Here is a 25,023-nt window from a genome sequence, read left to right as displayed (position 1 = left end):
CAGTTTCTTAAATAGTCTGATATAATTTTCAAGACTAAATATTTAAGCATATATAGGAGTGGGCAGATGCAAGTGATAGAGGAAATTATTTGTGTTTAATTAATTTGGGAGCAGAAAAATTCTTCTTAAGCATTTCCTAAAAGCTAAATCTATGTTATATTTGACTGTATAAATATATTTCTAAGGCAAACATAAAGAGTGCAAAGGCAAATGACCAATTGGGAAAGATATTGTATATGCATTCATCAAATAACTAATCTTTAGTATGATAAAACAAGGAAAAAGAAAATCATCACAGTAATAAAAAAATCTAAGTAGGTAATTTATGAAAACATACACACATACTTAAAGACAACTAAATAATGTATAAATGATTAGCTTCCTAGTAGTCAGATAAATTCTAGCTAAAATATCAATGGAATATCATTATATTGGCCAATGTATTTATATGTGTGTATCTGTCCATGTCCTATACATACACATACATGCATATGTATACAATATACAGAGAGAAAGATAAAAAGAAATATAGAAAAAGTTACCAAGTCAGTTTTGTCAAAGCATTCAGGAAATAGGCACTCTAATGTTAGAAGTGGACATATAAACAGTTAAATTTTCCTGGGGGACAATTAAAGCAAAACACTTTGAAATAAGATAACAACCTCTAGGTAATTTTCTATGATTTTATCTATAAGCAGAAATCATATTGGTGAAAAAAATTCCAGGAAGCTATTATAATGAATGAACACAGCAAATCTTGTTAGGCTAAAAAATATGATAATATATGTAGATAATAAAATCACCCATAATTACACCATCTAGATAAAACTTTCTTTAAAGATTTATTCTATTTCTATAAAAAATAGGTTTTTGTTTTTTTCTTCTTGATCGTGTTATATTCATACCTGTTACATGAGATTTCACAAAATTGATGAAATAAATACAGTTCTGTAAACTTGTTTAGTAACTTGAATATATTTTAATATCAGTATATACATTTACCAATAGTTTTTAATCTGTCACATGTCTACTCACTGTCTGGGATTTCTAGAGATTATTTAACCAACTGCATAATGACATATTCTATACAAATGTCACTCTAAAAATATTGTAAAAATTATCCATAAGGCTTAAAACATTTTACATAGCTTTTTAAATAAAGAAATAAATAAATATGTTACGTATGTATGTTTTGTAAGGAAAGAATTCTTGAAATACATATCTGAAAATATAAATGAATCTGAAATTAGCACTGCTTTCTCCAAGCCAAAATGAAAATTGCCATAGAAACAGCAAATGACAGAAAGTCGACTCTGACATAGCAAAAAAAAAAAATCAATGGACAATATTTTTAGGGGGTTCATGAAGTAGGACTAACTTTACTGCAGAAATTAACCATATTGAGGTTTTATTGTCACTATTTCTTGCAAACCAAAATCTTTAAAGATAGAATTGATGTTCTGGCATTAAGAATTAGATTATACATGTTTTCAAAAATGTAGATGTCGTAGGCATCACAATAAATTTCATGATGAAATATAGATATTACTTTAAAACTGTCTATTTTATTAATTTTATTTAAAACTAAAATATGTGTATTTTTCATCTTTCTGTAGTTCTAAAATTATCATCCAATTGTGGCATAAAGAATATAGTAATTCATGCATTTGAGGTTACATGACACAATTAATAGGACCCACTACTGAATGAATCCCACCATACAAATATCTAGTTTAAGCTCAACTAGTAGGAACCACTAAAGAAATATTTAGTACTTTTAGTATACCATCTAGTAATCCTTCACCAGGTTTCAGTGTTTTGGAAATTCTTTTCAGTGTTTGGTGGTTTTCTTTTGGAGGGGGTATGATGGTGTTTATTAAGGTATCCATAAGCATCTTAAAGTGATTTAATAGTTAATACATAAATCATCTCCAAAAAATTTATTCAAATTCTTCCAACTGCAAAGAATATGCATCAACTTTTGCTACTATTCCATTCTTATATTTGTGAGATAAGTTAAAATTAAATGCAACAGTGAATCTATTTCAATTATAACTCACAACAAATATTTCAGGCTTGAAAATTAGATATTATTAAAAGAAAATGCCTAAGTTTTTATGTGTTAGTCTTTGTTTAAAAAAGTAAACATTTATCTTCTATTATACTTGTTAGGCTTGCTCTTTCTTCATCACGTTTAAAAACTATACTTATAACCTTTGATCAGCTCTCAGTGGAATTCAGCAAATCTGAGACTTATGTAAGTATTTTCTCTTCTGCCAGATCATTGTATCTGAGCATATAAAACATACGGTACAATAATTCTGAAGACCTAAAATATTCTGTTTATTCTCAAACTCCTCACACAAAAGAAGAAAATATATTTTTTAACATACAATCATGTACTTCTCAGAGTGAAAGGGTTAAATATTGCAGCCTATTCAAAAATCACAACTGGCTTTTGAGTTTTAAACAGAGCCAGGTTTAATCCTTTCCTGTATTCATATGCACACAAATATACTTCCCCCGAGCTGTCAGAAAGCATCAGAATGCCAGATCTGCACAATGAATGTTAAAGTCTTTTGAGAAAAACAAGGACATTTGCTTTAAGCACTGGTTTCATCGTCACCATCATCACAAACAGCAAGGATAAAGCTAGTCAGTCTCTGATATTCAAACTAAGCCAGAGTATTATGGCTCTGTGAAGATGCTTAGTAGAATTTTAATCATCTAAATTCATTTGGATCCCTTTTTCCAGTCACAGTGTTTTGCAGTTGGTCAGTCACTTATCACCTGTGACTACTTTTAGAACCCCAAAGTAAGGATGTGATTCTTTATAAAGAGGTTTATAAAATGAAAATAAGATTCATTTGCAAATAAATCATATTGTCAGATGACAATATTTTGATCACTAATGTGAAGATAGTACCTTTAGTATTTAATAGCAACTTTAATTTATATGCTTTTTATGACATATAGCTACAGTATCAAGTCTAATTATAAACATCAAGAATAACTAATAGTTTCAGGAATTTTGTATATTTTCTATGATGCATTTTAGATCTCATGCTAATAAAGCCTTATCTTTCAAATGAGATGAAAAAGACGATGCCATTACCATGACAGGACTACCTTTATATATAGTTTTTTATGATAGATAGCTGAGAGTTAAAACCACAACAATTGTTTTTCTACATGTATTGTTATAGACACAAAAAATTTCATTTGAAATTCAGTTCCATTGTGCTTTTAAGTTTAGAGCCAAATTTAAATATTTTTTCAGGGCTCTAAACAAATAAATACAAAAGCCAACCCTGTGCCTAGCCAGCAAAATGGAATATAATTATTACTCCATTCAATCAGAAGCTGTGACTAAGTGAGTCCAATTGAAATGCAAGGTAACCAGGTTTCTGAAATCTTGAATTATTGAACAGGTAATGCAAGGCACTGCAGTGCAAGGGATAGAAAGATGTTATCTTTTTTTTTTTCAGGGGGTGTAAGATGCCCATTTACCCTTCTGGCAAATGTGAAATGTATAAAGGCTTTTACTTTGAAAGTAAATGAAACAATCCTTGATTTGTTAGCTATTGTTAAAGATTCATGGGGCATATTTCATCTCACCTACTTTTTATTGTAACATTTCCACAACATTGTAACATTATCACAAGTAGCATTATGTCACCAAGACCAACCAATTTCATTCATGTAAATGTAAAACAACATGTTTGCTGTAAGATATTTCTATCAATGTCAGTGACATACAAGGAAATTCTCAACAGTCTACCCTGTCACTTACTTATGAAAAGAAAAATGAAATGTTCTTTCCCACTGAAATATAATTCTCTGCCAACTATTTCACTTAGCTCATTGAGCCTGTCCATAAACTTATCACAGTCGCTGCAGCCAGGACAGGCTAGCACTTTCACTAGAAACAACTAGAAAAAAAAAAATCCCCCAAAGCCAACAAGAGGTAAGATACCATTTACCTTTACCAAAAAATAGATTCGTTCTATTTCTAAGAGCATATGACACAGAAGATACAGTCATGTCTTTTCCTTGATGACTGGGGCCCTTCCATTGTACTTTTAAGTCAAGCACACAACTAGACCATCAAAGCAGCACAGTCTAGTAAAAAGGCAGGGATCTACATAAAAGTCCTTTGTTACCAACTCCTATTTTGATTCTTATCAAATATCCCTGGGCCTTAGTCTCTGCATCTGCAAATGAAGGGAGTCAACCTAGATATTCTCAAAGGCCCTGATAGTTCTAACATCCTTTGAACTAAAAATGATATATGACTACTGTTGTCTTTTGTCTTACTCTTTTATATACAAAGCATGAGTTTTGTATATAACATGGGTTTTCTTCAATTTGCCCAACTTTACAAAATGACTTATTAAGTATTACTAATTACTATGAATTAATCTTGTTAGCTTTTTGTACAAGTAAGCTAAGAGTAGCCCACAGCATGAGAAAGTCCTCCCTATGTCACAGTTTTCATCTCTTCATATTTCCTCCCCACCGTTTATTCCCCAATCTCAGCTTTGATCAGACATTCAATTAGAAATTGCTCCATGATGCAGAGCTCCATTCCTTCACAGAGGAGCATCAGCAAATGTTTCCCTCAAAACCTTTGAAAATTTACAAAGAAAAGCACGTTAAGAGCACTACTGAAAAAAATATCGTCACACTTTGCAGCTGCCTAAGATTTCTCTTCTGACTGAACTGGATATTGTCTTCTCTGCAGACTACAGCAATTGCAGTGAGACAAAATACTTATGATACTTATTAAAAAGTAAAAACCCTCTCCACTGGAACTTTTACTCTCCATAGATTTATTCAAGTACTCAGAACAACTGCCTCACCTATAATTTTTCAAACTCCTCTAAACAACCAAAACATCACTTTCATCTGGAAAGCATCTTGATCCACAACTATAAGACCTGATGGTGTTTAAATGAATATTATAGGTACTTTGTGAACTCACAAGCTATAGAAATCAATAGATATCTTGCATAGAGAAGTCTTGAAATTGATTTTTCTAGTAGACAACCAATTTGTAACGTTAGGAGAGGCATAGATACCAAGAAGTTTGAAATTTTGCTGGAGATTTGAAAAAGGTGGGGGGGTGGGTCACAGAGGTATGGAAAATGCTGCAACATAGTACTGGATCAGGTGGAAATTCAAAGAAATAGAGTCTTAGGTTGATGATGTTTTGTCAAGAATGGCTAAAAGGAAAAACAATTGGGAAATGTTAGGCAGCTTTTGTGGAATATGGAAAGGGAATTATTTGAAGGTTCCTGACAGTTCTGAGTTTAAATGTGCACTGTTGCTTTTTTTAAAGATAACAATACTCAGTGGACTCATTCTTTCCAGATTTTTAAAACTGTCTGAAATTGATCTATTCACTCAAAAAACAATTCTAAATATCATGAAATGCTCTATACACTTCTGGCACCATGGCAGATAGTAAGTAAAAGGCAACCTTGATGCCCACCCCTCCACACAAGATTATAATCACTTGGAAGAGGGTGTGAAAGGCTATAAACAAACCTCAAATAAAATGTAGTTCTTCCCCCAAATCCACTATTGGGCAATAATTTCATGTAACTGAAGAATTTTATCTTCAAAATAACTATTATTTTCTTCTTTCCTTTAAGTTTTTCTTTACCTCATCCTCACTTTTTTAGACATTTTACAAGTTTGTTTAAAAAGTTCTGTATTCCTCAAGAGATAAAAATAATTCTAAGGCTAAAATTTCTTAGAAAATTTTGTCTATTTTGAATTTAGAATACTTTTAACAGTGAAGAAGAGTACCAAAATCAATTTTGAATACTTGAGGGAGAAGGAGAAGAGGGACAAAAATGGAATTTTAAGGGTAATAGAGCCACATTTTATAAACTTTAGTGTGAATTTTAAAGTGGTATTTTGTTGAGTTTAAAATCCCCAAAAGAAAATGTCTTCAAAATATTGCAGAATAGAAGTAAAATGATTGTGCAAATAATATCTCTTGAATTATATTCTTTTATGTGGATTAATTTTTTACCCTAACTTATGGAATCCAACTTTAAAGGGAAGTTTATACCAATCATCTCATTAGAGGTGAGTGAAGATATGGAATTTCATTGATCTTATTTAGTTTTGTTTTGCATGTTAACTCTTCTAAAAAATTATTTTGAGATCAATCTTTCCTTAATGCCTAGGGTGGAATTCACAGAGTTATAGAAAAAGGTTCACCAGTTTCAAGCCATTACATGTACCCCTTTTACAAGGAATGTAGTTTAGAATTATAAATTAGAGCATAGTGTGTTAGCTAAATGAAATGGTTCACACGAATTGCTTCGAAGCCTGTATGTGAAGAAAGGTGCCCTTGCTGTAGTGTATGAACCTGGACTTGAATCTGAGTTTTACCTGTGTCCAGACAGCAGGGAAATTTCAGAGCTTTGGGGTTGGGCCTGCGTCCTGCGGCTAGGAGGAGGCGGGACTCCGATTGGTCCCCTGTCCAGCACCTCCCGGGCGCGCCGCTTGCCCCGGCTCCTCCTCCTCTTCTCGCCACTGCAGTTTGACCCAACAGCGGCTTTTGGGGGGAGACTCCGGTGGGCTGTGGCAGGAGGGAGGAGGCAGTGGTGGCTGCTGTCGGGGAAGGGGACGCCGAGAAGATAGTTGAAGTATTGGTAATACCAAGGAAATCTGTCACAGTTTGAAAAGCTAAGCAAAAGTTTGATTTCCGGACACTACAGAGAAAAGTGAAAATGGCATTGTACCATCACCACTTCACCAAGAGAGGAAGAAGGCGTCCAATGTGGATTTTTGTGAATGATGATCACCATGTGATGGCAAAGCATTCTTCGGTGTATCCAACACAAGAGGAGCTGGAGGCAGTGCAGAACATGGTGCCCCACACCAAGAGGGCTCTCAAAGCTGTGTCTGCCTGGATCGACGAGCAAGAGAAAGGCAACAGCGAGCAGGCCGAGTCTGACAACATGGATGAGGCCCCGGATGATGAGAGCAAAGAAGGGGCGGAGGAACAGAAGGCAGAGCACATGACCAGGACCCTGCGGGGCGTGATGCGGGTTGGCCTGGTGGCAAAGGACCTTCTCCTGAAGGGGGACTTGGATCTTGAGCTGGTGCAGCTATGTAAGGAGAAGCCCACAACTGCCCTCCTGGACCAGGTGGCTGACAACCTGGCCATCCAGCTTGCTGCTGTAACAGAAGACAAGTACGAGATACTCCAGTCTGTGGATGATGCCGCAATTGTGATAAAAAATACAAAAGAGTCCCCTCGGTCTCTGACCATTCACTTGACATCCCCCATTGTCAGAGAAGAGATGGAGAAGGTGCTAGCTGGAGAAACGCTGTCAGTCAACGAACCCCCCGCCCCCGACATTCTGGACAGATAGAAATGCCTTGCTGCCTCGGCGTCCCTCCAACACGCCAAGTGGTTCCAGGCCAGGGCCAATGGGCTGAAGTCCTGTGTCATTGTTATCCAGGTCCTGAGGGACCTGTGGATCCTCGTGCCCACCTGGGGTCCCCTCAGAGGATGGTCCCTGGAGCTCCGGAATGAGAAGTCCGTCGGCACAGCCAACAGGCCGATGGGCGCCGGCGAGGCCCTGTGGAGAGTGCTAGAGTGCCTGGTGTCCAGCATCGTGATGCCAGGTGGTTCTGGCATTTATGACTCTTGTGAAAAAGAAGCCACTGGTGCTATTGGGCATCTAGACAGACAGCAATGGGAAGATATCACACAGGGTGCGCAGCACGCACTGCGGCTCACTGCCTTCGGCCAGCTCCACAAAGTCCTGGGCGTGGACCCCCTGCCTTCCAAGATGCCCAAGAAACCAAAGAAGGAGAACCCAGTGCACTACATCGTTCAAATCCCTTCCAGCACCACCTACACCATTACCCCCACGAAACGCCCAGTGGAGGAGGACGGGGAAGAGAAGTCCCCCAGCAAAAAGAAGAAGATTCAAAAGAAAGGAGAAAGCTGAGCCTCCCCAGGCCATGAATGCGCTGATGCGGTTGATCCAGCTGAAGCCGGGGCTGCAGTACAAGCTGGTGTCCCAGACAGGCCCTGTGCACGCCCCCACCTTCACCATGTCCATGGAGGTGGATGGCAGCTCTCTGAGGCCTCGGGGCCCTCCAAGAAGACCGCCAAGCTGCACGTGGCTGTTAAGGTGTTACAGGACATGGGCTTGCCGACAGGTGCAGAAGGCAGGGACTCCAGCAAGGGGGAGGACTCTGCTGAGGAGACGGAGGCGAAGCCCACAGTGGTGGCCCCGCCCCTGGGGTGGAAGCTGTGTCGACCCCGAGCGCCACCTTCCCCTCGGATGCCACCACTGAGCAGGGGCCGATCCTGACTAAGCATGGCAAGAACCCAGTTAAGGAACTGAATGAGAAGAGGCGAAGCCTCAAGTACGAGCTCATCTCTGAGACCGGAGGCAGCCAGGACAAGTGCTTCGTCATGGAGGTAGAGGTCGACGGACAGAAGTTTCAAGGTGCTGGTTCAAACAAGAAAGCAGCAAAGGCAGACGCTGCTCTCGCCGCACTTGAAAAGCTTTTCCCTGATGCCCCTCTTGCCCTCGATGCCAACAAAAAGAAGAGAGCACCAGTCCCTGTCCTAGGCGGACCAAAATTTGCTGCCAAGCCACACAACCCGGGCTTTGGGATGGGCGGCCCCATGCACAATGAGGCGCCCCCGCCCCCCAACCTCCGCGGGCGAGGCCAGGCTGAGGATTTGGGGGCCACAACCACCGAGGCTACATGAATGTTGGCGCCCAGTAGGGAAGCTGTGGGTACAGTGGCAAGTTGGTGACAGCAGGCTACAGTGGCTCTTTCACAGACTGCTATGGCTCTCATGATGCTGAGTCTTCCTAGAACGTCTAAAAGTATTGCACACAAAATCAACTTTTTACTCCAGTTTCCTCCAACTCCAAAACCCAAAGTGTCCGTGCTTCACTGGGTTTCTCAACCATGGCTTTCCACCGCAACTTGTCTGAAACTCTTAACCTGGAGAATTTAATTTAAGACAATGGCAGTTTTTATCGTGATTTGCCTTCGAACTTGGTCATATTGAAGTTCACACTAAGTGGAAAACACTTTTCTCAGACAATGTATTTTTGTGCAGACTTGCACAGAATTCTAGAGCCAACGTTGTTCAGCATCAAGGCCTACCTTTGCTTTTTATGGAAAGCATTACATTATTTAAAGAGACAGTTAATGAAGCATTTTAATCTACCTTTGTCTTAATTTACAGCAGGTTTTGTATGAATTTTTAACCTTTTAACAAACTCCCAAATCTAGTTGATGCCTTTGACAGTGATGAAAATTTCACCACATCTGAATCCAGAGCAACTGACTTTCTTTTTAATTAAACGAGCATGTAAAATGTTGGGAATGGGGGGAATTGTATGCTGTGCTGAGTTACCTCCTCCCACCTTTGTAATACTCTGGTGGGTTCTTATTTGGGAAGCAGTATTTTGTGGCTGGTTTAGCTAGAAAGTGAACTCTCAAAGGTATCAAAACTGTGCTTCCATTACCTGTGCGAGAAACAGCCTTTAAAGGGCAGAAAACATGAAATTTTGCAAGTCAGGATCACAGCTGCAAGTGCATGGAATCTGGATTTTTTAAAGTGGGGCTTTAAAAATACTCAAGTAGAAAGAGCCTGGCCCATCCACAGGTCTGCGAGAGAAGAGCTGCTGCAGGCTTCGGCAGGGCCAGGGTGCTGAGCTCAGGCCACAGGCTCCAGTGGCCTCGACGCCTCTCCTCCATTGCTTGCAAGGGCACCAGACATGGTGGCTCCTAGCTGAGATCATCTGGTTGCATGGCCCTCGGATGCTGGGGTTTAGCTTCTGCTCAGCACTCATTTTCACAGCAAAGCCTGCATCTGTGTTGACTTGCAAGATTTTGTGTTTATTCAGGCAAAAACTGGTCAAAACGGTTGCTGTGTGATTTGTTCCCCAAGGTTTGAAACATTCAGTGAAACTTTTTAAAACTGATTGCATGATGTATTTTTTTTAGAAAGTTATTGATTGAGAATAATGTCTTTTTATATCAGGAAATAGTTATCCTGAATGATGTTGAAAACTTCTCCTCTTTATTTTTTTTTTTAATCAATACATGTTAAAGTAACAAAACAAAACAAAACAAAATTTCAGGGCTTTCAGGGCTGAATTTCACAGCAACAATTCTTTTAAAAACTGAAATCATTTTCTCAGAAATGAAAACGTGGCTTAGTGGTAGAGTGTTAGCTTGGCATGTGTGAAGCCCTGGGTTTAGTGTCCAGCAGTGCAAAAAAAAAATCATTTTCTCATTTAGGAAGTGAACATGTACTCAGCACTACAAATATTCCACTATTTATTGACCAACAGGAGATGCCTGAAAAGGCTCAATTGATTATATTTCTACAGAGGACTTATTTCAGAAAGCTGAAGATGCATATTAAATTATTTGCAGTTGCTATCTGCTTACTTTTATTGGATTCTATTGGGCCTCCAATATACTCATTCCATAAACATGAACAAAAGTATATAGCTGAGGTCTAAGTAACTAAAATGACATTTGCAAATATGTTTGGCATGGGAGGATATATAAGCTAGTTGGTAAAGCTGAAGTCCCCAAGAATCAACAGTACAGTAGAACTTAGAGCATAACCTGAAATACAGTTTCACATACTCACTGGTAAAATGATTAGATGTGGACAGATAGACACTATCAACACACTCAGCACTGTCACAGCTAAAAACATCATCATCTGATTCTTGCACAGAAGAGCAGGTTGAGGAGATGTCGACTTCTTCAAACTTCCTCTTTAAGAGTCCGCTCATAGCTGCAGCCCTGTCACATGTACCTGTAACAGGAACGGGAGCAACGGAGCATTGAAATAGTTGACCACTGACTGTATAGTCAAGGTCTTAAAGGCTTTTCAAGGACAGTAATTTTTTGAAACATACTGACCACACTATCATATCTCTGCAGAAACTATTCTCCCTATCATGTTGGAAACCACAGAAACCTGTCCTATCCTGATTCATGCTAATTTTCATTTTCAGTCTAGCAACAGTGTTTTTTAAGACAAAAATCAAAATTAAGAATGTGGAATAGAGTGCATAAGGAAAAACAGTTCAGTGTTTTGAAATGTCAAAACAGGAGTCAAATACATTTATTTGATTTGTTCTGGTAAATCGTGTACTGTCATTGACAGGGGCAGAGTTCAGAACAAAATAGATCACTTGCTTGCATGCTGTCATACGCAGAGCATACTGATTAGGGTATGTCTATCTTGCTGGGGATTTCTTTTTTCTCAGGTACAAAGGCATCTACTTTCCTGGGGCTCTTTGTCCATCAAAAATCAAATTGGTTGCTAGGAAAGGCTCTACTGGCAGAATTTAGATGTCTTATCATGTTTCCAGTCAATTCAGCAGAGCTACAGGGAATACTCCAGTCCTATGGCAAGGAGGTTGGCTGAATAGATTTTATACATGGGAAGCCACAGTCCCCAAATCTTTTGCTGCATAAAACATTAATTTAAGCCTCTTCACTCTCTGAATCAATATGATCAGTAAAAGTCAGATACAGCCTGATGCATCTTTTAGAAAAATTTGTTAGTGTCAAATGAGATGAATCATTGAAATCTGAGAGTAAAAATTTCTTCACAGCTATACAGAAACAGTGAATATGATCAGGGATTGCAAAAACACAAATTCTTGCAGTGGCAAGAAACCTCAATGAGTAATAAGGTCAGATGTAATAAAATCGTAAAGTCCTTAGTCTTCTTTTTGTCTATTATTTGTAACAAAGGTACCAAGAATACTTTTAAATTATAACATAAGCACAATAATAAATGACCTCATGATCAAGGAGAGAGTACGTAGTGTGAACTGTGGTGAATGAGAAAATGCAGATAAATCCAGGCCAAAGAGTGGAATGACTACACAGATCCTGGTCATTTTGGCTCCATCTTTTCCCGGTTAAATCTACTCTGTAGAGAGTAAATTAATGTTTTGGTGGCTATACTTCCTTGGGCCCCTTCTGCTGACCAGCTGTCTCTGTTTCTGAATTTTTTGTTTCCCCATGTGTCAAGCTGGCACACACACATCTGCCTTTACCTACTTGTATCCTGCCAGCCTCAACCCTCAGCACCTGTGACTCATTTTTTCTTGTTATTTGCTTTCCCAGGGATTCTGAATGTTCTCACTGGTCACATGCCATTCTACAGAAGGGAGGTCCTTGACTACCTTTTGTTAAGAGGCTTTTCATTACTTATTTAGTAAATATCTGTTGAGCTTCTCTAAGATTCTGGTGACTATATTTGATACTGGAGAATGCTATAAAAGCAATATACCAAAAAATACTCACTTACTAGAATTTATTGGAGAAAGTGTAAACAAACAATAAACAGATAAAAAGTTAAATGTATAATACATCACAGAAGTACTATGGAGTTAAATGATGGAGTGAGTTAGGGCTAGGGCACCATATAGAAAAACCTTTTGGTGAGCTAATGTCACTGTGTGGAGGTCCACTTGGAGGAGGTGATAGATCCAGCAGAGTGGACTTCTGAAGAAATAGTAGTCTGAGACAAAGGAATGCTGTGTGCCAAGGCCTTGAGAGGGTACAGCAGATGATGAGGTCAGACAGGTGCCCAGGGTTAGACTGGATAGGATCCTTAAGGACTCTGGCCACTTCTCTGCAGGATGGTAGCTTCTGCAGGGTTTAATTGGTAAAGTATTGATCTGGCTTATATTTTTAAAGGACTACTTATCTTTTTATTTCATAAGAAAAGAGGCTTTATCGTAAGGGAAAGTACATTTGATGGAAAAAGACAAAGGTCTAGAATTTAGAAAATACCTAGAGAGGACTTAATGACTCAAATAAGTAGCTAAAGTCAGAAAGCCTTACCTGAAATAGGCAATGGTTTCCTTACAGAGCAGAAGAGAATTAAGAAGTTAGAAAAAAAAAAAAAGAAGTTAGAAGAGGAGAAAGGTCAAAGTTGTTCCTAAAGCAAGGTGATTACTTTTTTACCCAGGTCTACCTCTGGTCTTTAGATTTACCAATTGTTTGATATGGTAGAGACATCTTACTTGCTAGATTTCCAGCAGCACTAGATTCATGGACCTTATACTTCTTTTTAGTACTGTTTTGTCAAATAAAAAGAGGTAACAGAAAAGTAAGCTTTCCTCTATGACACTAAGGAAATATTTCATTTAATTTGGTAGAAAAAGGCAATATATGGGTGGTAGTCATTGTCATGGATTTATTTGTGGATGAGAAATTGAAAGCAGGGTTAATAACTATTTTACCCACCAAGTTCCCTAAATTTAGTTATTCAAGATTTTAGAGGCCAGGGATTTAGCTCAGTGGCACTGTGCCTGCCTCGCAAGTGCAAGGTCCCAAGTTTGATCCCTGGTACCGAAAAAAAAAAAGATTTAAAAAAATTCAAATACAACACCACTACTTGCTCCTGCAGCAATTACAGGACTTTGGCTCTGTGTTGACTTGTTTCATTGAAAGCTAAGTGTTTTGCAGCTTTAAAACTCTCTTAGAAGTCTAATGTAACTTTTATTTACTTAGAGGAACTTTCTTATCTTCAATGACTTGTGGGGATTTTAGAAGTATTGTAGAAAATCTTGGAGAGACTGAAAGCTAGTGTAGATTCTTTTAACAAATCTTGTACCTTAGTTGTAGAAAACTATTTAGAATTATTGCACTAAAAAGTATTTAATTGATTCCTTTGTTTGATATGAAGTAAATACAAATAATTTGTGTCAAGTTTTTAGATTCATTCATATTTATACTGCTTGGCCCTGGAGGCTCCGAAGGTTCTTTTTCAGTCATTAGAGGGAAAACCGAACTATATGATTACATAACTGAGTAAACACAAAAATGGAGTGGAAAAGAAGTCCCATAGAATCAGAGAGATTTTCATTCTACTTTGTTTTCACCAATCTGATTCCATTTTAATACACTCTAGGTTGTATTACCCAAACTGCCACATGATAATTACTTCCATGACAATGGAAGCAAGACCATACAGGACAAAGTTGTGAGGAAGATGAAGACATAACTGCAGTTCAGATGTCTGCAGTAGTAAGTAGAAGGGAAGACAAGTAAGAGAGAAGGTAGTTATTATGAATGCTCTTAAAAGAGTGTGTCTTGGGCCGGGGATTTAGCTCAGTGGTTGCACTGCCTGGATCACAAGTGAAAGGTACCAAAAAAAAAAAAAAGTGGGTCATATCCACATAGTCAAGTGAAAGCAATCCTTAAATGATAATAAATACCATCCTCTTAACTCAGCATCCTGTTTTTGACAGTACATAGCTGGAAGAAACATCTATTTTCTAGCACCAAAAATTGCAATATTTGCTATGTATTTGTCAGAGGTCAGATGTTTCTGAATCCCACTTCGATGTTTCCTAAGAAAGTCTCATGTTTCCAAGGTCCAGATATGCTTCTCCTGTGTACAAAAATTCTTTCTGACAGGTATATAAAATGTAATTTTTACTGGTACTTCTAATATGAAAATAGTTACAGTATGCATGTTTATCAAACAGACTGCAATGGTGTGAACGATTGTGTTCCTCTAAAATGCGTACTAAAATCCTGTCACCTAAGGTGATAGCATTAGGAATTGGGGCTTTACGGAGGTAATTAAATCATGAGGGTAAATTAGTGCCTTTCCAAGAGTCCCCCAAAGTCATCTCTCATCATTCTGCTGTGAAGTTACAGTGAAAAGAAACTAGAACTGTAGACCTCATCAGACACTGAATCTGCCAGTTTCCCTTCTGCCATGTGAGGTGATAGCAAGACTCTGATCTATAGCAATCTGAGGCAGCTTGTTAAGGTATGTTTTTATCTGGTCAAGTGACTAGTTCTTGACAAAAGCCTACTTCATATTCCAGAAGGTGTATGACTTGATTAAAATGACATATGCAATTTAATAAGCTGTGATTTTTTTCATTTATAACATGAGTATGTCCCTTTGACATTTTTTGTTTTTCAAATCCATATGTTTTGTTTTATTTGCTTTTTATTTTTGTGTTTAAGGCTATCTACTATTTCATTGAACAGTTATGCCACAATATTTAACCAAACTTCTAAACAGAAAAGCTTGGTTTCTTTTCATGCATTTGTTAGGAATCACAAGATAATTAACATCTTCTTTCAGGTTTTTGTATCTCTGATTATATGTTTAGGACAAATTCTTAGAAATGGAAATATTGGATTACCCAAACACATTGCCAATTTGACTGCCAGAAATGTTCTGCCAATTTGTATTTCCTTAATGGTGCACTGGAGCATGATTTCACCACACCTTTGGCAATGCTGTGATTTTTAAAACTTGTTTTTGAAACTCTGCCATCTATTCAAAATAATAATTATGGTTAACACATGTATAGTGCTTATCTGGTGCCCGGCACTGTTTTAGTACTTAACACATGTAGCAGGCAGGATTCTAAGATGGCCCCTGATATTACCTGTGTCCCGTAGTACATGCCCTGCACCCTGTATAACCCCAGGATTGTGAACATGGTGAGATACAACCCCAGGTATTATGCTCATGTTTGTATGGCAAAAAAGAATTTTGCTTATGAACTAACCTGGTAGGCTAATCCAAGTGGGTCTGGGCTAATCACATATATCTTTGAAATCAGTCTAGTGGTCAGATACTGAGAATGGGAGGCATTCACTGTGATACAGATTCCTTGTGTAATGTTAGAAGGGATTACACACACGACAAGAAATGTATAAGCATCTTGAAACACAAAATAGCCCTTAGGTGATAGCAAGGAGGAAATAGACAACCCGAGTCCTACCATCCTAAAGAGTTGGACTCTGCCAACAGCAAGACTGAGCTTGAAAGTAGAGCAGCCAAACAAGTGATTAGCTGAGTGATACCCTAGTTTCAGCCTTGTGAGACCCTGAGTAAAGCAGCTACCCACAGAGTGCAGGACTTCTGACGCACCATACTTTAATAAACTTATATGGTTTAAACTGCAAAGTTTACGGAATTTGTTACTTAGCAATAGAAAATTAATGTAACATGTATTGACTCATTTAATCTGTATCACACCCACATCACATAGGCATTGTTATTATTAATACAATTTAAAGACAAAGCTGAAGCATAGAGAGGTTAGGTTATGAGGCCAAGGTCGTAGAGGTACTGGACTTAGAGTCAGATTTAAACTCAAATGTTTCCACATATGAAGGCACATTTTAGTCATCATGCTATTCCTTGATTCCTGATGGTGCCTCAACTGTTTGAAATTGTTTTTCTCTGAATACTAAAATTTTTAAAAGATAATTTTCTATGTATGTGTGTGACTGCCTATTTATTTTCCTGGTAAGAATTATATAAATATTGTATTTAGGAACACTTTATACAGATGTACATTATCTTTGAGGAGAAAATATATCACAGGCACTCTACACATGGATGCCTTCTCAGAGTTCTTTTTAAATTTTTATTTTATTTAAATAATTTTGGTGTTTTTTTTAGCAAAACATGTATTGGTACATTTTAGATACACATAATGATAATCATAGGGAATTTGCACCTCATCATAGGGAATTTGCATCTGTACATGATACATCCTGCCTCTCTTTTTTTCATGGTTAATAAATTGCTTTGTTTAACTAAATTAGATCATAACTAGACTGTGAAGTCCTTACCTGGTGCTAGAAACTAAATTCTGTGAATGTATTTTCTTATTTGTATCTACAGTAACTGTGAACTAAGTATTGTTTGTGTTTTTTCATTGGGCAACATGAAGCATAGAATGTAAGTAACTCACATACATTGACAAAAGTACTGAGTAACTGAGCTGGAACTAAAGCCCAGGTTGCCTCAGTCTCCCATAGACTATGCTCTTGATGGTCCTGCTGTACCCCCCTCAATAAATCTACCTGGACTTCTAGGTAATTTCTTAGTAGACATGAATAAGTCAGTGGCATCTTTTATTACTTAGAGATTCAAGAAATATTTGACAAACTGTGAAAGACTATTTGAAGGTAAGTAGAAGTGAAGGTAACTAGAAGGCAAGACCCAACAGCAAAGAAGTAATTTCCAGAATTGTCTTTATAGAGAACAAATGTAAACAAAATGGAATTACTGCAGATACCTAAGTTGGTTGGAAATTATTATAAGGCTGTTAGGCAAAGCTAGGCCCTCAGGATAGAAAAACAATTGAAACACATTCACTGGTTACCATTATAAAAAGAAAAGAGGTACTACTTCCCTTGGAGATGAATAGCAGTGATTGATATTCTAAATAGACACCAATCTCCCTAGTCCATTTCCTTTCCAGAAATTCCCTGTACATGACTTGTTTTCCCATTTGATCCTCATTTAATCAATATTGAAGTTCTTCAATAACACAGTCAATATGCGTCAGCCTTAAAAATGTTTAGTATAGCATACACAAAACATGATCACATGATTTTACTAGTCAATCTTTTTTGTGTTGAGAAGGGAGGATATGATCCAATATGTTTAGAAAATTTTTAATATTACATATTATTCTCAGAGAATCTCATTGTGCATTGGCATGGTAAGCGCTTGACAAAAATAAGTTTTATTTAAATATCTAGATGTTCCCAAACTTTTTTGTTTGTTTGTTTTTGGTACCAGGGATCGAACTTGGGACCTTGCTCTTGTGAGGCAGGCAGCGGAACCACTGAGCTAAATCCCCAGTCCCTTCCCCAAACTTTTTAAACCAAATTTTTTTTTTTAATCTATGGTTGATGATCTGTGGAAGAGAATCTGCTAATATGGAGGGCTGGCTATACTATTATAATGAAAAAAAGCAGAAAGGCATGAAATGGGCAATGTATGCAGGTGAAATCCCATGTTAGCATATGAAAACTCAAGGGGAATTTATACAATAAAAATCTGCAATACAATTTTCTGTGTGGCTTCATAACATTTGCATGATATGGACTTTTTTACATTGAAGAATATTAATAGAAAAGTACATGAAAGAAAAGGATTATCTTAGAGTGTAGAAGTGTCTGTCATTAGAATACTAGGAAAGGCTAGATGACTATCTGTCAAGAGTACTCATTTTATTATGTAGTTTTCTACTATAAACTGCCTATCAGGCATGGTAGTATCGATAGAGAGAAGGAAACACCTTGTCACAAAGAATTACAATTTAGATGGTTAAGCAAAAGACTGAAAGGTCAAAATATCAGCTGCACTGACCACACCAAGAAGCCATGGAAGGTGGCATAGGACAGGATAAGGTTTGATCTTGTTAGCCACACTTATATTTTATATAAAGATCACAGTGGAGTTACCAAGCTCATTTTCTCATTTGATACCACTAGGTGTCTTCAGGGGGCACTATTTACCAATTTGGTCTACTTGGTGCCCTTTGCCAATTTGGACATTGCAGTGGTTAAACAATCTAAAATTTTAAGTTTGAATTTTGGAAGCTACATGAAAATAATTTTATTTAACAAAATAATGAGTTTTTTATGACTTTGGAAACTTTTTCCAGAATCTTTCTCTCTTAATATGCTGACACCATCACAATCAGTATTACCTGAGTAATGAATAATGACAGATACTGATTCTTCATGGCTAGCCTAACCTGGGAATAAAAAAGGAAATGAAATTCTTTGTGAATATATTCAGGAGTCCTGTTCAGGAAATTATTTGTTTTCATTTATTAAGTATATTGTGATACATCTACATGACAGAAACTTTTTTGAAACTTGTTAGAAAATAAAACTAAAATGCATTTTTTTATTCTGAGAACAAACTTACAGAACATCAAAGACACCATGACAGTGAGTCAAATCCATCATACTCTGTATGCCAGGAGCAGGTCAAAAAGGGAAAATTCTATGTAACTCTAAAATTCACATGAGGTTACATCAACCACATGGCCACACCATGCCTTGTTCACGTTCCTCAAAGACTCCCTGAACTCTTTTTTTTTTCACTCTGTGTTTAATACAATTTGTGTAATACTTAATACAAACATATAGTATTTTACTGCTGTAATTTTGCATAAGCAAATGTTTAACTTCCCATTAAAAGAACCATACTTTATGTTTTTGTTTCTTCACTGTAAAAGGAGGATTCCAGGAAGAATTATCTCTATAGGCCAGTCCCAGGCATCTAGATTAAAACAGCAAAATATGCACAAATAAAAGATGAAAATTAAAGGAGTTTTTGTCAACAGGTTTTATAGCAAATGTTCTTCAAAGACATAATAATTTACATTAAAATACTTTTGTTGGTGGTTTCTTTTTGAAGTCATTTTTCGTTAATGTACATGAGTCAAAAATAAAGAAATGTACGAACTGTGTTTTATTATTATTTTGGAAGGTAACATCTTAAATTCTTAATCTTAGATGGAATTAGATGTAAAGGCTCTTGGGAAATAAACCATAGGCTGACTACCCTGTCAGCCATGAGACTAAAATCAATCCTAAAGCCTATCTCATGGAAAAGTGGTTTACTTACTAATCTGTGATGCTTAGAATTAGTACTGACACTTATCAAGATCATCATACTCTTGAATTAATTGATTAGAAAAGTTATATTAAGACTATATTCTCAAAACATGCACATTAAAAATATTTTAGGTCAGCCCACACACTGCATTGTAACTGAAATCTAGGCAATTCAGAGACATCTACTGATCTGCTCAATTCATTCATTGAGGTATGTCAAGTATCCAAATGTGATCATTACTTTGATAATCAATTCCTTCCTCCTTGATTTACAAAAATGGTAATTAAGAAATAATAATGCTGCTTTGGACCAACCTCCTTTCCATTCCTATATAAGCCCTACATTAAACTATCAAAATATATTAAATATATGAGTCAAAATGAGATCAATAATATTTTTGAGTTATTATGTCCTGTGATACAAATGTTAATGCTACTTTTCATTTGCTTGGATTATCTTAAGTACAATGTGAACATGGTGAAATTTGACATAAGTTTTTTTCACCTGATTTATTTCCTTTTATTTTAAATCTTTCCCCTCCATTTCCAGCAATGTGGGGTTATTTGTCAAACTAGCACATTTTCCATTATAGATATAAAGTGGACTACCTATATTATAGAAGAAACTATTTAATATTTCAATTTTCTTAGTACATTTTGTAATTTTTAAAAGGCCTTGGGTCGGGGATTTAGCTCAGTGGTTCTGGCACCTCCTCGCAAGTGCAAGGTCCTGAGTTTGATCCCCAGTACCAAAAAAAAGAAACCCAAGAGGCCATGCAAACTCAACTATAATTGTGGTGTGCTACTTTTAGCAAATAAAGGAGCATGAAGTAGTAGACACTACTAACATGTACTTTTTCATTATCTACAGTTAAAAATAAGCCTAGGTAATATGTTACTTTCAGGAACTTGAAATAAACTTAATAATTTGGATTGTGATTCATATAGGGATTATTCACACAGATCATATAGTCTACTTACTACTCCCTCTGATTCATTGTTAGTGTACTTTTTAACGTCATCTGTGTTTATAAGGAAGGTGCTGTCCTTGAAGTTCTTTGCTCATGTTAAATGATAATATCTAAATCCTTGCCATTATACTAACTCCTTTTCAAAAATAAAGTAGTGTTGTACCAAATGAACTGGGCATAATGTATTCAATAAGTGTTAACACATGGTTTAAATGTGTGGTAATTTACTTGCTACACTGCCAACACTAAATCTAATAGACTAAGATATTATGAAAATAAAATATTACATGTCAAAAATATTTACATTAGTGGTGAAGAGAAAATAAACCTCACCTAAATAATAATAATAAAATCATATATAATAATATTATATTATATATAATATAATACATATAATACATTATATAATATATTATAATATATAGTAACACATATAATATATAATATATTATACATAATATAATAATATATGAAAACCACAACTGGTACATTATTTTTCCTTTCAATGAATACTGAGAGAAAAAAAAAAGTGTTTGCAATGACCATCTTAAAATAAATTTAAAAAATAAACATAATGAAAATATTTTAATCTAAGAAATTACCTAGAGAAGAGTAGGATGATATCCAAGATATTTTTAATACAGTAAAAACACATAAAATTTTAAAATTTTAAAATAAAACAAAAAAAATTTCAAATGAAGCTTGAAAGTACACATATTCAGATATAATAATTATTATTAAAATTAAAATATATTACCTTAACATTAACACAGTTTTCAGGTTATTGAAAAATGAAATTTTTATTTACTAGGTAAACTATACAGTTAAGGAAATGGTTGTATTAGTGAAACATGGTATAAACATTCAATTTAAAATATTCTTATTTTACTATATCAAAATATGTATTTTATCATCCTTGTTACCCATAGTGTGATCTCAAATTTTTCTTTTTATGGTTGAATTTGGCAATATTTAAAAATTTTGTTGTCTTATTGAGTATATTACTAACCACTGTAAATACCAAAAGGAAATAAAGTACTTTGCAAAAGGGGATAGAATTTTATTTAGTGATCTTCATGAAAAACCTATATTTAAGTATTACAAAATTTATACCAAGGGGAGGAAAAATGGTCCTGCCTGCCATTCCCTTCTGGGCTGCCTTACGTGGTTTTCATTTGCCTTGTCTCATCCTTCACTTGGACAGGAGCCTCTTCACTGTTTTCTTTCACGCTATTTTCTCTCTCTTGCCTTCTATCCAGCAAACACACACACACACACACACACACATACACACACATACACTTCCCCTGTAGACTCTATATTAGAAACTACCACAGTTGTAATGCTTCCAGACGTCTGCCAGTTGCTGATAGGAAATGCTGATTGAGAAAGGATTTATCTACTTTTCATCCAAAATATGTAAACCATTAAGGAAATTATAAAAAGCAGCAACAATATATTCTGGTTTATTCAGAACCTTTCCCTCAGCAATTATTAAAAGGATGATATTTTTAGCCAAAGAAAGCAAAATGCATCTGCAGCAGCTGGTTTCCAAGGAAACAGAATAATTTAAAACCATGTGGAACTCTGCTCTCTAATTTTCATCAATTCCCCTTCATTCCTAGAGGTAGCTTTGCTCAGAATTTACAATTTCTAAAATATGTAGTTTCATTGACTTATTTCTCACCAACACATTTCAGGAGGTGACTATCTGGTTTTATATACTGCCTCATAATCCAATCTAGTAGGTGGGATGGATTAATTTCAACAATTATTTTGCTTGGAAAACCAAAATCAGAAAAAAAATCCATAAATAATTTGAAACAGTGAAATTTCAATATTATATCATTTTTTAAATCAAAAAAGGCTCAAATAAGCCATGCAAGAATGTTTGCTTAGGTCATTATGACATATAGTGCATAAAAACATTAAGAACTATATTTAGTATATTTGGGAAGTTTAAGGAAATTTTTCATTCATGTAGATAATCTTTACTCAGTATCCAGTAGTTTTTCTTGCCCATTTATTTCAATTTTCAAAAACTGTATCTCTTTATTTAAAGATAAATCTGTTTCCCAAACAAATGCAGAAAGCAAAAACAAGACCAAAAAAATCCTTAAAAATATATAGTCATTTCTATTAGTCTATGATTCAATAAAAAGAAGCATTAAACATACATACAGATGTTATTTATAGCTGGAAAAAACTTTCACTTATTATAATCAACAGGTATTAATAGCCAAGTCTGTAATAATATTTTAACAGCTTAATTTTAATGGGAGTATCTCAACCTTAATGATCTATACTTATGGATTAAAATCAGTATATGATTAAAATACTTGGGATAAAATTATTTTTCATTTGTCTTTATTATAAGTATGTCATTCATTCCTACGTATTTATAAATCTTCCTCATTTTCGCTGGAGAAAAATAAAAGGCAATGTTAGGAAATATAAGCAACTAGCAAAATAAAAACTTTAGAGATACTGAAAATGAAACCTTAAAGATATAGCCAGTAATATAAATGGTGTGATGGAATTCTTATCTAGATATATCTGATTGATAAGTGAAACTACCAGTGAAACTTGCCTGCTAAAATGCTATTTTTTACAGCAATATTTAATTCTTCACATTTAGTTTCTTAGCTTTGAAAATGAAAATGATCCCACACGACAGTAAGTATAGAAAGACGATTGAGCTTAATATTTATTGATAAAATGATACATTTACTCAAAAGCACAAGATTAAGTGAGAGAAGTAAGTTCAGTAAAAGGGCTTAAATACACACAGATCATTCTAAATTAGCATAAGAGTCTACAACGTGCAAAAATATATTTCCTAGACCATTTACTGTATTGTAAGCATTAAAAGACACCACACTGAATTTATATTGTATATTCTGAGAAGGCTCCATTTTCTCAGGACCTGTGGAATTTACCAAGCTTTTTCATTCCTCCTTTGATTCCCAATAATACAAGCTTCAATTTTTTTTTTTTTAAAGACACACACTCATTTTATCTAACAGTTTTTCTTCAATAAGAATTGCTGAGAAAATTATCGAGGATAAAAGATGCCTCTGGTGTCTGGGTTCCTTTTTTTTTTTTTTTTTTTTACCAGCAGAGGGTTTTGTAGCGAGAAAGAACAGCTCACTGTACAGCTTCTTCAAGTAATAAAAGGGCATATTTCCTGGAAATGTAGTCAGAATAATTTTCACAGTATACTCTTTTTCAATAAGAATTGAGAAGCATTCTCTTTCGAAAACACAAAAAAGAATATAAGGCTCTTTTTCCTTTTTTATAATATTTTCGTTCTTACCTGTAATATGGTTTCTGGACTTCAGCTCCGTCAGAACACACTGAAGAGAATTCACTCCTCCCTCCTCTAGCCATCAGGCGGCAGCCAACCAATAACAAAAGCCAGATCCTGGCATTCTCTAGCTCCTGCTCCCTGCTCGCTTCCATTCCTTGTTCCCTCCCACCCCCATTCTTGTGGAGGACAAATCCCTGCAGCTGAGAGAGGGAGGCTGCCGAAAAGAGAACTACGGGGAGAAAAGCAAGGATGAAAGATACGTCAAAGAATAACTCTAAACTGTGGAAAATGTCTGCTTGTGACCTCAGCTGAATTAAAATGTTTCCTGTCTGAGTTTGGAAAACTAGAGTGAATCGGTGCCTTGAGCTCCTGGAATCAAAGCAAAACAATCTTGGTAAAACCTGAGTAAATTGCTTGTCCTTTCAGCTCCCATTGATTTTTTTTTTTTTTTTTAGTGAAAAAATTTTACCTCTTTATTGCACATTTTGATATGCAGATAGAGAAGGACACAGAACATGAATATAACGTTTGTGTAGAGGCAAGATTCCAATGGATCAAAACATTAATACTGTTTGCATTACAACCCCTGGCAATGTTTCCACTTAAAACTAGGCTTAGGGCCTACTCAGTATAAAAAACATATTTTATAAAAAACACAATTCATATATGTCAAATTTATGTGGTTTGTATTATTTTGGATTCCTTAAATGCCAGCATCAATCTGAGAATAACGAGGTTTGTTAAAGATTTCAAAAGGATTAGCCACTTGGTTGCCACCTCTCAAAATGACTAATTGAAGTCTAATTTTATTCTCATAACACTGGGCAATACAATTGCACATATGCACTAAAAGGCATAACAGGAATAAAAGGACAATGAAGAAAACATCAACTTAGAATTCCTTTAGGCAACTAATAAAATTCATCTGTAGTGTAAAGGAAGCTAATTTTAAAAAAATACAAACCAGGACTCTTTATGATAGAAATGCTATTAATTGAGCTTCTTCTAGTGGAGGTGGTCTGAAGAAAAGCTTCCTTGGGAAATAAAAATTAAAGCGTTTGTGTCAACATCAATGGATTTTATCTTCACCATAGAGGTAGGTACTGTCTATTGTGATGTTTATAGGCTTTGCCATTCAATTGATTAAATTAATAATGTATCTTCATACGAAAAGTCCAAAAAGAGAGAGGGCCCATGCATGTATTCCTTATTTTGAAGCATAACTGGTATAAAGGCAAACCATAGTAGTGCAGAAATAACTGTATAAAGGGGCTTAAGGGAATT

At 35.9% G+C, this 25,023-nt stretch overlaps 1 protein-coding gene and 1 pseudogene across 4 annotated transcripts in view; one reads left to right on the top strand and one right to left on the bottom strand.

Annotated features, from left to right (window-relative positions):
- Window positions 1-23,980, bottom strand: part of Csrnp3 (cysteine and serine rich nuclear protein 3) — a 188,922-nt gene extending 164,942 nt beyond the window's left edge. Inside the window, exons 1-2 of one of the 4 annotated variants that reach the window (XM_087199774.1) lie at window positions 23,746-23,980; window positions 10,670-10,840 (exon numbers count right to left, since the gene is read on the bottom strand). Coding sequence is in view for 1 of the 4 variants with exons in the window: in XM_021238560.2 (XP_021094219.1) it covers window positions 10,670-10,817 (148 nt within the window). In the remaining 3 variants the exon portion in view is untranslated. The remainder of the gene's footprint in view (window positions 1-10,669; window positions 10,841-23,745) is intronic. The other 3 variants (XM_021238560.2, XM_087199786.1, XM_004857599.4) reach the window with 3 other exon arrangements.
- Window positions 6,579-8,900, top strand: LOC106010461 (interleukin enhancer-binding factor 3 pseudogene; annotated as a pseudogene).
- Window positions 23,981-25,023: the final 1,043 nt, after the last annotated feature.

Source organism: Heterocephalus glaber, unplaced genomic scaffold, assembly GCF_053883595.1.
Source record: "Heterocephalus glaber isolate CG9 unplaced genomic scaffold, H.glaber_assembly_v1.0 deba00000347, whole genome shotgun sequence".
Classification (NCBI taxonomy): Eukaryota; Metazoa; Chordata; class Mammalia; order Rodentia; family Bathyergidae; genus Heterocephalus; species Heterocephalus glaber.
This window is presented reverse-complemented; position numbering and strand designations above follow the sequence as displayed.